Source organism: Coprinopsis cinerea (genome assembly GCF_000182895.1).
Source record: "Coprinopsis cinerea okayama7#130 chromosome 7 map unlocalized cont3.7, whole genome shotgun sequence".
Taxonomy (NCBI): Eukaryota; Fungi; Basidiomycota; class Agaricomycetes; order Agaricales; family Psathyrellaceae; genus Coprinopsis; species Coprinopsis cinerea.
The window spans coordinates 272,098-287,181 of NW_003307538.1; the positions used below are offsets into that span (position 1 = coordinate 272,098).

The window sequence follows — 15,084 nt, forward strand, 5'->3', positions numbered from 1 at the left end:
GCCATCATCCAATGAATATTAATGAATGCGCATCATCGACGATCAAGTACGCATCGAGATAGGAAAGAACTTGTAAACATTGAATTATAATATGTACCACATGTAACAGACTATCGCTCTACTTCTTCAAAGTCGCTCTGGTGCGCTTTTTGGTGCCTGTAGCGGTCTCCGATGATTTGACAGAGGCGACGCTATCCGTCGCCTCGAGCTTGGCCGCTGCTGATGCTGCAGGCGTTGGAGCCTGTGCCTTTCCCTTCCCCTTCGTTGACGGAGGGACTGTGTCACTCTCAGCCACCTCAGTTGACTGTACCTTCGCCTTTCCTTTCCCCTTCCCCTTAGCTTTCTGAGGGGGCTCGGGGACCGTAGCCTTCATCGATGTATCGTAGGACCCAAATAGATCGAGAGTACTTTTGAAACAAATCAGTGAGCTTGCGATTCGCCCGAGAAGGACAAAGGAAACACGTACTTAGGCCCATCTACGAGGAAGCTGTAGGTATTGGGCGGCTCTAAGTCGATGTTCAGTGGGAACTGATCCTCCTAGACATCACCTCAGTCGTCTGACATCGCTCCAAAAACTGGGCACGCACCAAATACCGTACCACATTGGCAACAACCGCCTCCCCGACTTCGCCACTGGGCATGGGGAACCTAAAGATCAGGGAGGTTCGAGTCGAGTCGGCTTCGCGGGTCAAGGATACACTTTGAATCTGGATACGGTGGGTGGCGATCACAGTGGTTAATTGGTTAGGAGCAAGTCGCTTGGTCCTGGTCAAGTGAAAGGATGAATGAGCGATATCGGTGGTCAACGGTATGTACCAGTGACAGCAACTCCGTGGGCTTACCAACAGGCGCGGTGTGACATCGTTCGCGAGTAGTCTTCGACTGGCAGTGAATAGAGGTTGAAGGAGAAAGAGAACGCACCAGATTATCATGACTCAATATAAGTACAACCGGTGCAACACAACTTGTAACGAAACAAAGGAACGGGAGGACCACATTTATTAAATATATTATTAACAATTTATGTATTAATCGATAATTCACTTACCGTCACATTCCAGCAAGAGCTTTCCCCACGCGCATCGCAGTCTTGCAAGGACATTCATGATCTAGTCTCCGTTGCTGACCTAATCGCCAGAGATGAGAAGTCGATCTCTTGGCTGAAAAGACCTTCGTAACCTTTGTCCAGCAAGTGTGTCCTGGCTCCTCGATGACAAATGCACGATGTTTGTGGTGGCGACAGGTGACCGGTGTGCCGGTGACCCCTTTTAATCCTTTGTCCGCAACAGACAGCTAACTGCCTATAACAATGCCAGTGTCGACTTAGCTTCCACCTCGTCACGATGTCGACCTTTAGTCAGTTCTTCCTTTTTTGTCACTTTCGTTCTTCAACTGACCGTCGCCGCGCCTCCAGAAGACTCGCTTCCTAGGATCACCGACTTCCCTCGCTACTGGCAAGTACGCTTGGAGATCGCATTTGAGGGGGGACGTCCGCATGCGGTGTCTCTTCCCTCGTCATTACCTCCAACTCTCAGAGAGTCCCAAAGCCTTTCCTCGATCCAGAGCAGCCATTCTATCTCTGTGCCTCCAAGGCGAGGGGGAGATCACGAGAAGAACGCATTCGTGGGCCGTCAACACACGCCTCGATTTGGTGAGTGTTTTCTTTACTTGAAGCAGCTCTATCCTCATTGCGCGAAAGAATCCCCAGTTCCTGTTCATGCCGCGCAAGCTTCCAACACCAGGGGGAAGACGCCCGTCTCGATCATGAAGCAGGGCAAGGAGAGATATCAGAGCCCTGCTTCCAACAAGAAGGTCATCATCCAGGACCTGATCATGACAAACGCGGAGAGTGTCGACAATCCACCCGGCCAAAGTGAAGTTAGTCAAGAACCACGAGCGGCTACCAAAGGCAAGACGGCGTTTCAGAGGAAAAGTGGGGATATGGAGTCCAGAGAGAGGGGCAGGAAGAAGCCCTATTCAATTGAGCAAGTATGTCATTTCCGCTACTGTACGCCGACTACTAACTGACTCTACATTTCAGGTGCGTCCACCATCTCGCAGCCCATATTCACAGGGGAGGCGAAAGCAACTGTACGGCAAAGGTCCAAATGCGTCTTATCTTTACTTCGAATCCCGAAGCAGCGTCCTTCTAGACTACCCTCCGCCAATCCCCTCCGACTTTCAACTTGACGAGAACTCGCTGTACGTGCACTTCGTGGTCTCCGAAGACATTGAAGACCAAACGACAGTCTCTTGGTATTGGGATGGTGAGGACTGGATTTCCATCTCGCCAGGTGACACGCACCAGTTCAATGAAGAAGGAACGTACGTCTTCACGATCAATAGCAAGCACGAGGGTTGCTGGCTTGCATTGAATACCTACCAACGACGGTATAAGAACACTCAGCGACCATACTAATGGACCTAGTCATTGCACTCCCGATACTATCTTTTTCGCCCCTTTCTAGCTGTCTTTCGTTAATGGATGTAGCCGTTGTAGAGTTCGTGTCATCTATCTATGAAATGTCGAAATAGCACCCTCAACATGCGCTGGGGTTGGTGAGTCGGGTGGTTTGAGGAGTGTGTCAGGTACCTGAAGCGTGATGATAGCATACTCTTATTGTCGCTTCCAGGCGCCGGCCACTTGTCGGTGGATTCTTCGATTGGACATTGACGCCACCGTCTGTTGTTGTCACGACGAATTTGGGGACAAAAGGAAGACAATCAATCTTCGATAAACTTATCTTCTGCGGTCCAAAAATCCGCGATGGATCGGACACCTAACCCTAGTCTCGGCATATTACACCGAATTTGGGTTTGTCGACGAAAACGGATGGGTTTTGGCCGTCTCACGAGGTTCGTCTATCCGCGATCCACCCATCTCATCGAGACCGACCCTTGCCCCTACCTTCCACCGCCAACCGCGAACAAAAGACCATTCGACTCTGTCCAGACAATCCAATATACCGTTCTCAGGAAATGTCGAGTCGGACAAAGCTGCCTCAGTCTGTTTCCATCAACATACCGATTCCAGTCCTCGTGGGCGAATCCCTTTGTGCACGACAAAGGATGTGGTCAACACCACTATTGGACGACAATGCCACAGTTGCACCTGAACCATGCCAAAGGGGCGTCGATGACGGTGGAGCAGCCGATTCCACAGTTGTATGGGACCATCAACTTCGGCCATGCGATGCCACCAGGACATAGAACTGCCTGTGCTTCCAGTCCAGCACGGATTTCACAAAGGGTAAGCGAATGTATATATGCTTTGTGTGGTAAAAGTACTAATCGCACGGTTCACCGACATGCCTTCAAAGCACAACAGTGTCAGTTCCATCAGTTCTACGCAGCCTGGCCGCCGCCCTCGTTCCTCCGACGACGCGAAACGCGACGCCGCCAAGAATTCCGCAAACCGCTCTAAGAAGTTTGGCGCTTTGCAAGCTCATCAAGTGCGACCCACCCCCCCTCCTTCGACTCCTCGTCGTCAAGCTTGCGTCGCTCGACCTCCAACCCCCGTCACCCCCGTTCCCACTCAACGGCTAGGCGAGCCTTCGCGTGGATCCGGTGCTGCACAGCCCTCTACCCCCGCCGGTCCGTCCACGCCCACCAACCCGAATGTCGTCCCGCTTCGAGGTCTGATCACGCCTTCCTCTACCAATGCTCTAGCTGCCGGAGAGGCTGATTCTCCCGAGGGGACTCGAAGGACTCCCGTCATTCTTCGCACCTACCGCTACAACCGCACCATTCGTAGGGAGAAGACCAGTGTCTGTAGTGTTCCCTCCGTTTTGTCCGACAATTCGTCGCTACCCAGCGTCTTGGGGGCACTACTGGGCTCCAGAGTATCCGACAAGGACGTACGCGATAAAGTAAGTCTTTTTGCGCACCCTGTCCTTCCCTATTCTGACCGCTGTTGTAGTTGATTCAAGTTTTCATCGCCAATGGTATCTGCCAGATGTGCCAATGTATTTCTTGGAACTTGTCCAGGTAAGCACACTTTGGCGCATTTCGTCGTGTCTCGCCAGTTGACCCACCTTTCTAGCCTGCAATGCGGTCACTCATTCTGTACTACCTGCCTCTCGACGGCTTTCAAGGCGGAATTGCAATCCAATCTCGAGCCATTGAGATATGGCTATCACTATGGACATTCGATCACCCATTGCAGCCGTGCCCCAACCAACGCTATCCAATTTTCTCGAACCCTTTCAGCAATTGAGCGCCACGGCATCCGACCTGAAGAGGTGTTCTCGTATCGCTGCTGGATTTGCCGCCACGCCGTCAAGACAGTCCCCGTTCCCAATTATACCATTCGGGGAATTCTCAGCGAGCTCTACCAAGTCATCCGGCGGGACCTTGACGACCTGGGCTACAGTCGCATTGCCGAGGACTGTGGTCAGCGGGCTTTCGATTTCCTTTTTGTGAATGGTGTCTGACTCGGGTTCGCGCTTCCATTGGGGGACTGCTTAATCATAATATCCACATACAGTTGACTTCATGTTGTGTACTGGTCCCTCAGAGAGTGCGACGTAATCCAAATTATTTATTCCTTCACACTTACACTGTGCAGCCCGTTCTACGTTATATCTGGGTCTAGGCGCGCCGGTATCAGGCTCTCTTGCTGTGCAGGTGACTCGAAGAGCGTAGTTGTACATGTACATTGGATTGTGCTGGTATCCGGATGGCTCATGGAGCCATATTGGGGCCTCAGGCCGAACACTGCGCTCACTCACTCAGGCTCCCGATGGGTGAACAAACGTAGTGGGAATAAGGTGTAAACTCAACAACATTCGAGGGTAATCAAACACGATGCAACAGGAGGAAGCGGTAAACTATAGGTACGAACTGAGTCATTATGCGATTCCGATAGTATTTCGAGCCGCGATGTCTGTTTGTTTAACAACCGCGACACTCCCATGTTCGGGAAGACATTTCAAACCAGTGCGCTTAGATGGTTGGAATACATGAGATATATTGAGCTACGATAAGATTAAGGAAGAAACACGCAAGCATGACCAGGTCTAATCCTCAAGCCCATGAACACCAATGTGGTACAAACAGGTAGACTCGCCTCCCCAGTTGTCTAAGACTTCGACGACAACGATGTCAAAACGGACTACTTTCGCAACTGGGGATGTCACTGCAAAGATCTGACGGGATTGGGGAGAAGTGGCGTTGTAATGGGCGTGAACAAGTGGGACAAGGACAGATTCGTCGAAGGGCTGGCTGAGCTGGGGCACCGTTAAGAATTCGTCGACTCTTCGGACAGGCCCATGTGTGGCCAGTGTTCTTGTCGCGGGAATTAAACCCCAGAGGACCAGTGTTCTTGGGATTTTCGATCGAAAGCGCTTCGTCAGTCGACTTGGGCGTATATAGCTTACCGACATCGCGGTAATGTTTGCAGCATCGGAAAGTTGAATTCCAATCTGCCCGCGTCGACCCATAAACTCCCAGCATTCTCCAAGTAATGGAGGATCATCTAGGACAGCTGAGGGTAAAACCGCATTTGCGTCCCCCTCGTCTCTTGATGTTAGTTCCGGAATAACCTGTGCTCCAAGCCCCCAAAGTGCGAAATCACGATTGTGAAAGTCCAGCGGTAGTTGATCCTCTAGTCGGGAAAGCTTATACTGCATATCGTCGATCTTGCCCGACATTTGTGCAAGGCGATGTTGGAGGCGGAAAAAGGGACCGAAACCCGGCAATATTTCAAGAGGGATGCATACGGTGGTCGAACCTTCAGGCGTGCATCCAAACTTGTATAGCACGGTGGAAACTGCAAACGTACAGCACCAAGTTTGAAAAGCAGTGAAGAAAATGGTGAAGAGCCAAATGAAGCCTGTTTTCACCCAGGACGTGCCGTGCTATTGTGGGGCAACCATGTGAATCAATGACCGATGAGCTGACGGGAAGATAGCCTACCGCCGAAGCACCGACAGCAAGAGGCTGGCTCGAGCTGCGAATGTAGCGACACGGTGCCACTTGGATGCTGTCGTCGGGGCTGAACGGTGTGAGCGAAATTCCGATGCCCGCCTGCGGTTCTTCGTGTATGTTGTACCACTTGCGAGCCTTGGCTCTGGGGGGTGCCATGCTGAAGGAATCGGCAAAAGAATGCGATACAGCCTCGAAGTTGAGGTGAGACTTCAGGAGAAGGAGCACGCACATATATAGGATCCACTGTGGCGAGACAAAGATAAGTCGGAGCCATTCTCTAGCCATGATTTGGCGGTGTCGTCTGGGTGTCGTCGCGACAATGGTGGTCCTTCATCAACCCGCGGTTGTGGCTAGTTGTCAGGAGCCGGAACCAATAACCTCGTGAGTCCTGTGTCGTCAATCGCGTTCGGACCCTGGAGTGGTCGGACCACCTCTGGCAACTCTTCACGCCGCTATGCCACTGAATCCAAGTTTCACTCTTGATCACGACGAGCCCCGAGCAGAAGATGAGTGGAACGTCGACTACGTTTCCGAGCGCAGTTGTGCAGGAAGTCAATCACCTTGTTGACAATCGCGTCGAAGATATTCGTCAAGCTCAATCCGATCAGCAGGAGGGAATCGATGCGTTGAAGGTTACCTCAACGGCCTATGGACGTCAGCTAGACAAGTTGAAAGAGTCAGTGGTATGTTATATCAAATGTTCCTTAGCTTTTTATGATCCATACTTATGAGTTGTAGGTCGACTGCCATGATGAAATAGCGAAGATTGGTCGCGAACTCAACGATTCAGTCGCAGGCAAGTCGTTTCCACCCTTCCTCTCGATGTCACTGGTACCAATATACATTGTCAGCTCGAGACAAAGAGGTCAAAGAGCTGAAGAGTAAAGTGCAAGCCTTGTCGAAAGATCTTGAGTCCAATGTGGTAAGTTTATTTCTCGTGAGGTTTGAACACCCTGAAACCCTTTTCAAGGAAGATCTACAGGGCTGTGTATCCGAAATCAAGAAACAGTTAAGCCAGCACAAGGATGGTAGGATCGTCATTCAAACCTTGGGGATGTCTATTCACCAACCCGGGCTCATCGCTACCAGAGCTCAAGGCGTCGCAAATGTCGTTCAGATCGAGATTAGAAAAGGTGACGTTTTGTGCAAATGAATCAGTCTTCTCTGACTGAACCTGTTTATGCCCAGATTTATGACCACCTTCGTAAACTGACGGGCGTTGCGAAGTATGCGTATGCAATGAAGCAAACCTTAGGGCGCCACGAAAACGAGATTTCTCAGAATGCCGAGATACACGTAGAGCAACTCGAAGGTATGGGACGTTAGTTTCTCCAGGGAACGTGTTGACCATCTCCCCCAGAATTACGCCAGCTTGTGTTGGAGCTAACCGAGCAATCACAGCAGGCCGAACATCGAAGAGTTGAATTGGAGCACGAACGTTCTCAAGTGGTTCGTCACTATTTTGCTGCTTTGGGTGCCTGTCGCTTACATTGCTTATCAGGATAGGCTTCTACAGTGGCTATTTCAGCGACAACCAATGCAGAGTGAGCGTGGAAGTCCCCTTGCCGCGGAACTAGGATACTCGGTTCCAAGCTCATCGAATGGCGGACTCGGATGGAAAGATTGGGGCTGGTGCCCTTGGCTGAGCTACCAGGACGTTGAAGTCGGGTACAGCACGGACGCATCAGAAACGACCATGCAGGGAGAGCCAACGAGGGGGTACATTGCAAAAGAGGCCTTGTTATCGGGTGCGTGAGCAATGATGACTGACGATGTCCCCCCAAGTCTGATGCGTCAGTGCTTCAGTACTCAAAGGGTGCAGACCTTCAAGGGTAGTCTCTTCACTCACAATTACAATTCCCGCCGTCATTCTTGCCAGTTGCGCTGTCTTTTTGTTCAACTCAAAGCAACAGAATCCTACGCCAATTTTCCCAACACTCGAAACCGTGCCGTTCGACTGGTCCTTGAATGACCCCAGCAACTGCGATACCCCGGATGCGACTACGCAGGCAATTGAACTTGCATCGACGATCGCACCGGAGGAAATCCGGGGGCAATACTCCGTCGACAGAAGATCTCGTGCAGAGACAATTGTATCGACCGTGATCATGACGGGGCAAGGTCCTACATCTCCTATGGCTCACTACGACGTCGTGACGACAAGGTCGATCGAGATCGTGTCGACGGCGGAAACCTCGAGGCCAGTAGTACTTGAGGAGAGCTCGGAGACTGAGGCCATTGCGGTCGAATCAACAACATCGGTTCTTGACGATCTCGTGGCGACAGAGGCGCTCGAGGCGGTATCGACTGCGACGAGGGGAAACTCAGAGACATCGTGGACCAGCGTTGAAAGGCGTACGCGTGGTGCAAACGGAGGACCTCGTTCACGCCTGCGTCGTCATAGGAAGATTCTATCGCTGCATACGTAACTGTGTCTCTATGTATTACAAGAGGAATCGCAATGGATGTCGAGTCATGTATTTGTGCCAAAAGGAAAGGAAATGGTCGCAACTAATCCCTAACTACAGTGCTTACTGTAATTCACGACAAAAGTCGAAGCAAGAAACCAGAACTCGCGCCCAATCGACGAGGAACCCAAGCGTTGGAAGCATCAACTTTTCTGCTTGAATATTAGTCTCTTCGTTCATGCCCTTCCGCTTGGGACTGTCAGTCGCTCTCCAGTTGTCGACCCAGGAGCCAGGTTTATGATAACAGCGAGCAGCAATCGAGGATGGCACGGCGACTCGACAAGAACCGTCTTCGTCCATGACATCAAACAGTTGTTCTGATACCAGCCATTCTTCTCAGCCCATCTACTTTATTACCTAGTCGGATGACCGTAATCTACTATCGCATTCAGAAATGTAGAATCTAATGTACACAGTGCCATTGCCGAAACTGACATAGATAAAACGTCACACAAGAGAACAACAAACGAAATTAGAAAAAATAGACGTGCCAGGTGAGCAACAAATTACAAGACGACAAGAGAAAGTAATTGAATGAACACTACCAGCCTCCTTGCCCCCAACCAGAACCAGGGTTATTTTGCTGTACATGCATCGGAGGACGAGGAGGTCCCTGGCCGCCAGGTGGCGGCATGTTGGGGTGGGGTCGGTGGCTCGGAGTCTGGTACCCGTAAGTGCTGGAACCATATGGAGGTTGGGGTACCATGGGGTTGTGCCCATCCGGGTTGGGCGTTCGGCCAACATGTCGTACAGATGCGTGGCCAGGAGTGGCAGCGCCAATAGGTCGGGCTGGTGTTCTACCATGTCCCGCACCAAAGGGGGTTTTCCCGCCATTTTGTGCTTGGGCTGCCCGAGTTTGCGATTCGTGAAGATGGCGAACTTTGAAGGCATCGCACAACTCGGAGACACCGATAGCGGAAGCATCGAATAGATAGTATGCTTCAGGAGTAACCCGGATTGGCTGAAATGGCGATTAGGTTTGTAATCATACTCTACAGTCAAAAGATAACATACCCAGGTTTGCACAGTCGAGTTTTTGTTGGCGAGGAAGCAGAGGCTGAAGTTGCCTGGCTTCTTGCGATTGAGTGTGAAACCGTACATGCTCTTCATAGGATTTGCAGCGAGGAAGTTCTTGAGGAATAGTGTTATGGACTATACGTGATACAAGCACGTGTCGTCCAGTACTCAGCGACTTTGTGGTCGATGAATCAACTCGTGACTACGTCAAGAGTTCTTCGCCTGTAGCTTTGTGAACTTCGAGCTAGACTTTGAGTGATAATTAAAGATATTTGTATTTGCACTGAGACTTGGTATAGCTTTGGGAACAATTAAGAACGAAGTGAGGAAACTAGCTAAGAGAACTAGAGAGTTTATATACTAGAAGACGTGTGTTAGCCATGAGGCATAGTCCTCATGGGTAACATGCGTATTCCGTGGAATGTATGTAGGTTTCAATGAGTTTTTAATAAGTATCAGTCAGCAATCAGCGATGCGCAGTAAATATGAGTAAGACTATGAGTTGAAATGAAAAACATAAGGTGGAGATGAGGCAGGTATAGTAATACTGTATAGTAAGCATATATGTTCATAACAAATAGGTCTAGCGTCAAAAGGTCAGCAACATCGCCAAAAGAGGAGCAATTTAACACAACATACGCAAGTCTTCTTCTGTCCCAGGTTTGAATTTCTCGTGGTTCATCAAATCTTCCACACGACGTGCCATTGCCTGGACATGGTTGACGATGAGCTCGTCCAAGTCCGCATATACGTGGTTGTCGTCGACATAGAGCTACCCTCCCGCTGTCTGGCCCGTGGGATCTGGGTTCTTCTCGACGACATCTGCAAAGAATCGGTGAGATGGAGGCTCCAAACGGAGAAAAGCATACTGCCCACCAATGTGTTGGTAAAGACCAGTGTCCACTTTCCAAGTAACAGCCAAATGGTCGTTGCCCCTCGATGAAGGGCGGATGACGACGTCGCCGCGCTGCTGCTTCTCAAGATAAGCCTCGGCCTGCGCGTAATTGAAGTTGTGGAAGTTGGGATGCTTGATAACCCTGCGGGACCTATCCGTCTGCTGACGTTTCTTGCGTTCGAGAGCGTCCTTGTCCTTGTCGTGCTGAGCTTGATTTCCAATGCTCGTCATGAGCGACCCGCCTGAAGGCTTGGTCTCCGTCCTGGACCTCCCTGTTACGCGTTGATAGCTCGACGAACAACGTCTCTTTGTTGTCTTCCTCGATTCTGCAGTCGATGATAACGCCGGTGACGGTCTGACCCTTCTTAACAAGTTTGTTGGGATTATCGGGCTTGTCTGCGATGTATTGAGCATTGATAGTTGCCTCGATGCCAGAATCCAGTCGGACATTGACGAAGCCGCTGTTGATTCTATTGACGACAGCGGACACAATGACACCAACACGCAAAGTGCGGGGGGTTTCGCCACTAAGCATGGTGACTGGTGGCCGCCTGAGAGGGTGAATGACGAGATTGCGGAGTCGGGAAGAACAGAGGCTGGCAGATGCAAGTTTTGAGAAGGATGGACCAAAGAAGGGAGCGAGGGAGGACGTACGTCACGAAACTCCGTCGATGAACTCTCTGATTGGGAATTTAGCCCTCAGGCCCCTCACCACCTCTTCCAGATCCAGCTTGTCATTTGTCTCGCTCAGGTCCCTCTTCTACTCGAAAGTGAGAGCGTCAATAAAATCCCAGTCTAAATCATTTCGTGAGATCCTCGCAAGTATAGTACTATTGGCTCGTAGAAGGGATGGGCAATGTTTTTGGTACTTCTTCGTAAAGGGATCGTTCGGCAGTTTGCTATAGAACTGGAGTTTACAGCAGTTCGCGGTACATAGGGCGCGAGCCCAAATTCAACCAAAATTTGATGCGCGGCCACAACGTCAAGCTGGTGGCAGCCGCGCCAGCAGTGTTGGCCCCATATCTCCCGCTAGAGTAGTCCGTTCATTGTAATTTTTAGTGCGTTTAAAACGTAGAGAAAATGCGAATCGAATGATGCAATTTTTATTGAGATACGTGCCAGAACTTTAGCACAAATAACCGCCAGATCATCAATCCTGCCCAAATAACTACCATTCAGCAGGATCACCCATTCCTTCTTGCCATTATCTTGATACTGGCGTACAGACCCACCAGAGCGCTCTCTGCAAGCCTTCTCCTCGCTATGCCACGCAAAAAACAAGAGGCAGGTCCTCGAGAAAACCACCACAGCAATAGCTATTGATCTTGACATCCCATTGCATGTCGTTCAGCGCGTTCTCAAGACGTGGCATGGTGTGGAGATGTCACCTATGGCTGGAAAGGTAGCCTGTAGTCTAGAAATGCGAACGAAGAATGAGTACTTACGGTAGACTGATGATGGGAGATAACATACCTTCCGGGATTTCTTTGAGCTTCTCGTGCTCGTCTCCTGCATCAACATACTCCTCCCTTCCATCATTACGTTGTCTCTTCTCCTGGTGGGCTGAAGGAGCCGGAGTCGAGCGGTTTGAGGCTTCTTCATGGGAAGGTGCAGTATCAACCACTGCCCGAATGATCCTGATCTTGAGTGGCTCGGGGAGAGGTTCTGGGGCTTTTGGCTCAGGTTGAAGTCGATTAGAGCGTCGAGTGGCCTTCTTCAAATGTTGCTCGCCACTGGCCTTGTTCTTGGGTGGCATTGTGGTGGTGGTAGAAGATGATGATGCACAGCACCTGATTTTCTGTCTATGCCAGCAGTATATGTCGTCTTCCACTCCATGTAGTAGGACGATTACAATAAAAACTATATCATTCGATTCGCATTTTCTCTACGTTTTAAACGCACTAAAAATTACATGCACGGACTACTTTAGCGGGAGATATGGGGCCAACACTGCTGGCGCGGCTGCCACCAGCTTGACGTTGTGGCCGCGCATCAAATTTTGGTTGAATTTGGGCTCGCGCCCTATGTACCGCGAACTGCTGTAAATCCGTTTGGCTTACGCGCGATCGCAAGGATGACCGGTGGGTGACCTTTGATCTTTGGGAGGGTGCAATTCCGGAGTCGGACGGTGGCTTGGGATCATGGTTGTCGATTCGACGGTCGTCATTGAGGGGCCATTCTGAGGTGTAACGTGCTTTTCATCGTCCATGAGTATCGAGCGATTTAGACAGGGCGTCATAACACACCTCTGCTGCCAGCGTCCGTTGAAAACGCTTGTCGAATACCGGCTCTATGCACTTCCCCGCCCGAGTTACAGCATGGTCTGGCCCGTTGGACGTCGATTGCAAGAGGCTGGTGAAAGCCAGTCGGACAAAGAATGTCGGCCAAGGTCAAGACGCCAAACGATCAAGCATGGCATCTCTTCGTAGGGTTAGGATTCCGAACGATTGGATTTGTGCCTTAAGTCGGCCGGACAACCTCTTCTCAATTGTCCGTGTGCTCGACGCGACAAAATTTGGACAAAATAGCGTAGGTGGCATGGATGCTCGAGCCTCCAAGATGATGATGACAAGGACCAATCATTGTGCAAATTTGTCATGTACAAATCTACGGGCCAAGTAGCGTATTGAGACAAAATTGATCATGATTCAAATTGGGCTCCCAATATGACGACGATCGAGGGTATGCGCAGAGGTGACATGGGGAAATACCACGACACAGGTTGGCGGACAAAGATGGAGACCCGATTGCGTTTGGGCGGCAACGAATGAGAACGACGTCATTGATCATGAAAAACGACAGCATCGATTTCCGACGCGACAGTGATTGGTGCATTGGCGGGCGAACAGTCCCCTGGGTTGACAAAGTGTCCTTTGTCCAATTTGTGGCCAAGTCAGTGGCATCTAGCTTTCTATATTTACTCAAATTTTCCGGCAAAAAATACAAAGCCCAAAATATTTCTGCGGAACAATGGAAAAAATATTGAACCCTGGCGGGAACCGTGAAGCGGGAAAAAATATGTCTGAAAAGTTTCCCCCGAAATCTTATGGAAACATTCTGATTTAAATATTTCTTCGATATTTCCAACCTATTTCTGGGGGAAAAAAATTGTATATTTCCAAGATAATTTCACTATTTTTCCTCGGATTTATGTATCCTGCCACCCAGTGGACAAGCTCAAGGAATAAGTAAGTAATCCAACGGAGAAGAAACGTGGATATGTAGACTTCATTTATAATCCCGGGTCCATTCAAAGTCTTGGCTCTGGTACTCAAGTTCTCTTCTCTTCTGGTGATCTATAAGTATCCCCGCTCGATAGGGTGGATGACGGGATGATTGATTCACATCTGCACCATTAGTATTACGGACTCCAACGCATCGCAAGTCCTTCTTGAATCATGGCAATTTCGAACTCGTGCTATTTCTGGTGGTTTAGTAGTTACTGACGATAGATTATGGTAGCGATCTTCCCGCACATTTCTGGAACGGAGGGTGAGGATGTGGAAGGAAAGGAAGGGCGGAAGGAAACGAGAGCCTGGAGGACTCGAATCTCCCGTGGGTACGATCCGCTCTCGGATCGCGGCGAAGCACGATTATTGGGTGACCGATGCCGTCCTCATATCCTCACCTCGTTCGTTCTCATAAATAACCTTCCTTACTCTTCTCTACACAGCTTTTCCGATAATAAATTCCACTTCTTCTTCTTCTTCTTCCCCGCCTCTCCAACTTCCTTATGTACTTCTGCATCGCGGACTTCAAATCAAATCCTAATTAAATGTACAAGCCTCAATCAGATCTCGGTTCTAAACCTCCACTTCAACGCCTCCAACACCGTAGAACATAGCTTAGTGTGTAGCTGATCTTTGTGATGGAAATCTTCACGGAATGCGAACATACGTTAGGTGAACCGCTTCAACTATGTAGGGAACGGTCTGCTTCGACCGACGTACCGCCTTCCGCAGGGTCTTACTTACACAACCCCGTCGCTGAGTCGGACTCGGAGCATCACATTCTGCAGGACAGGTTAGAACTTCAACGCCCTGTGAGCAGGCTGCTATATGGTATAGCACCGTTAATGACGGTCAGATCCCACGACATTAATCCCGATAGTCACGATAAAGAGGCTCTAGCTTTTGAACACTACACCCCGATACCTACGAGGTATCTCTCACGGATGCCCATTGTAGGCGCTCATACATTTTTATCAGTATATACGTGTATAATATATACATATGAATTGTATTCAACTGAGTGGGTCACATCTAATAGAGATTTTGGTGCCGAGAACCAGGCTGCCATGAACAGTGTGAACAATGCCATCCCCACTAGCACCCACTAAGGCCTTTGCCGCACGGGCAAGGCACTTTAAGGCAGCGCTTCTCACGGGGCACCTGCTATTATAGAAGAGGGTGGCTGGTTGGTACTGTGCACCCTGCAGCCACCTTTACCGCAGCACCTCTCCTTCGATTTTCCAGTTCCTCCCGTTCAGCGACAGGTAGTCTATGTGTAGCCAGAGAATGGGGCTCTGCTCACCATGCATCAAGTATCCTTTGGGTTGCACCTCTCACATACATGAAGCTATTATCACACGCGTCAATGACGAGGGAGGTACCGCCATGCTAGCAAGACACCTATACCTGACAAGTGTCGCAAGTCCCATTAGCCACGGAGCACCTTGCCTGCACGCGTGAACAGGTGCGTCACCGTTCCAGTCCGCGCTACATAGCATCTGGTCACCATTTCCTGAGGTCAAACCGATAGTGGTATACAGAACCC

The 15,084-nt window shown here is 50.1% G+C and overlaps 8 protein-coding genes across 8 annotated transcripts; 3 read left to right on the forward strand and 5 right to left on the reverse strand.

Annotated features, from left to right (window-relative positions):
- Window positions 1-118: 118 nt before the first annotated feature.
- On the reverse strand, window positions 119-862 carry CC1G_09759 (hypothetical protein; the record flags this gene model as incomplete). The annotated part of the gene is made up of 4 exons (XM_001840656.1): window positions 119-407; window positions 467-537; window positions 588-765; window positions 843-862. 4 exons carry the CDS (start codon window positions 860-862, stop codon window positions 119-121), a joined length of 558 nt encoding a protein of 185 aa, XP_001840708.1.
- Window positions 863-1,343: 481 nt separating this feature from the next.
- CC1G_09758 (hypothetical protein) lies at window positions 1,344-2,419 on the forward strand (the record flags this gene model as incomplete). The annotated part of the gene is made up of 4 exons (XM_001840655.2): window positions 1,344-1,356; window positions 1,415-1,651; window positions 1,700-1,989; window positions 2,042-2,419. 4 exons carry the CDS (start codon window positions 1,344-1,346, stop codon window positions 2,417-2,419), a joined length of 918 nt encoding a protein of 305 aa, XP_001840707.2.
- Window positions 2,420-3,097: 678 nt separating this feature from the next.
- On the forward strand, window positions 3,098-4,433 carry CC1G_09757 (hypothetical protein; the record flags this gene model as incomplete). Its single annotated transcript, XM_001840654.2, has 4 exons — window positions 3,098-3,250; window positions 3,321-3,869; window positions 3,920-3,987; window positions 4,043-4,433. The coding sequence occupies 4 exons, from the start codon at window positions 3,098-3,100 to the stop codon at window positions 4,431-4,433; spliced, it is 1,161 nt and encodes a 386-aa protein (XP_001840706.2).
- A 585-nt stretch (window positions 4,434-5,018) lies between these two features.
- CC1G_09756 (hypothetical protein) lies at window positions 5,019-6,084 on the reverse strand (the record flags this gene model as incomplete). The annotated part of the gene is made up of 3 exons (XM_001840653.2): window positions 5,019-5,228; window positions 5,379-5,858; window positions 5,917-6,084. The coding sequence occupies 3 exons, from the start codon at window positions 6,082-6,084 to the stop codon at window positions 5,019-5,021; spliced, it is 858 nt and encodes a 285-aa protein (XP_001840705.2).
- Window positions 6,085-6,434: 350 nt separating this feature from the next.
- Window positions 6,435-8,357, forward strand: CC1G_09755 (hypothetical protein; the record flags this gene model as incomplete). The annotated part of the gene is made up of 8 exons (XM_001840652.2): window positions 6,435-6,611; window positions 6,725-6,850; window positions 6,899-6,956; window positions 7,018-7,061; window positions 7,117-7,240; window positions 7,289-7,377; window positions 7,430-7,676; window positions 7,735-8,357. 8 exons carry the CDS (start codon window positions 6,435-6,437, stop codon window positions 8,355-8,357), a joined length of 1,488 nt encoding a protein of 495 aa, XP_001840704.2.
- A 580-nt stretch (window positions 8,358-8,937) lies between these two features.
- CC1G_09754 (hypothetical protein) lies at window positions 8,938-10,119 on the reverse strand (the record flags this gene model as incomplete). Its single annotated transcript, XM_001840651.2, has 4 exons — window positions 8,938-9,357; window positions 9,411-9,548; window positions 9,962-9,996; window positions 10,053-10,119. The coding sequence occupies 4 exons, from the start codon at window positions 10,117-10,119 to the stop codon at window positions 8,938-8,940; spliced, it is 660 nt and encodes a 219-aa protein (XP_001840703.2).
- Window positions 10,120-10,185: 66 nt separating this feature from the next.
- On the reverse strand, window positions 10,186-10,843 carry CC1G_09753 (EF domain-containing protein; the record flags this gene model as incomplete). The annotated part of the gene is made up of 3 exons (XM_001840650.2): window positions 10,186-10,235; window positions 10,290-10,512; window positions 10,577-10,843. 3 exons carry the CDS (start codon window positions 10,841-10,843, stop codon window positions 10,186-10,188), a joined length of 540 nt encoding a protein of 179 aa, XP_001840702.2.
- An 853-nt stretch (window positions 10,844-11,696) lies between these two features.
- Window positions 11,697-12,064, reverse strand: CC1G_09752 (hypothetical protein; the record flags this gene model as incomplete). Its single annotated transcript, XM_001840649.1, has 2 exons — window positions 11,697-11,722; window positions 11,782-12,064. 2 exons carry the CDS (start codon window positions 12,062-12,064, stop codon window positions 11,697-11,699), a joined length of 309 nt encoding a protein of 102 aa, XP_001840701.1.
- Between the last annotated feature and the right edge of the window lie 3,020 nt (window positions 12,065-15,084).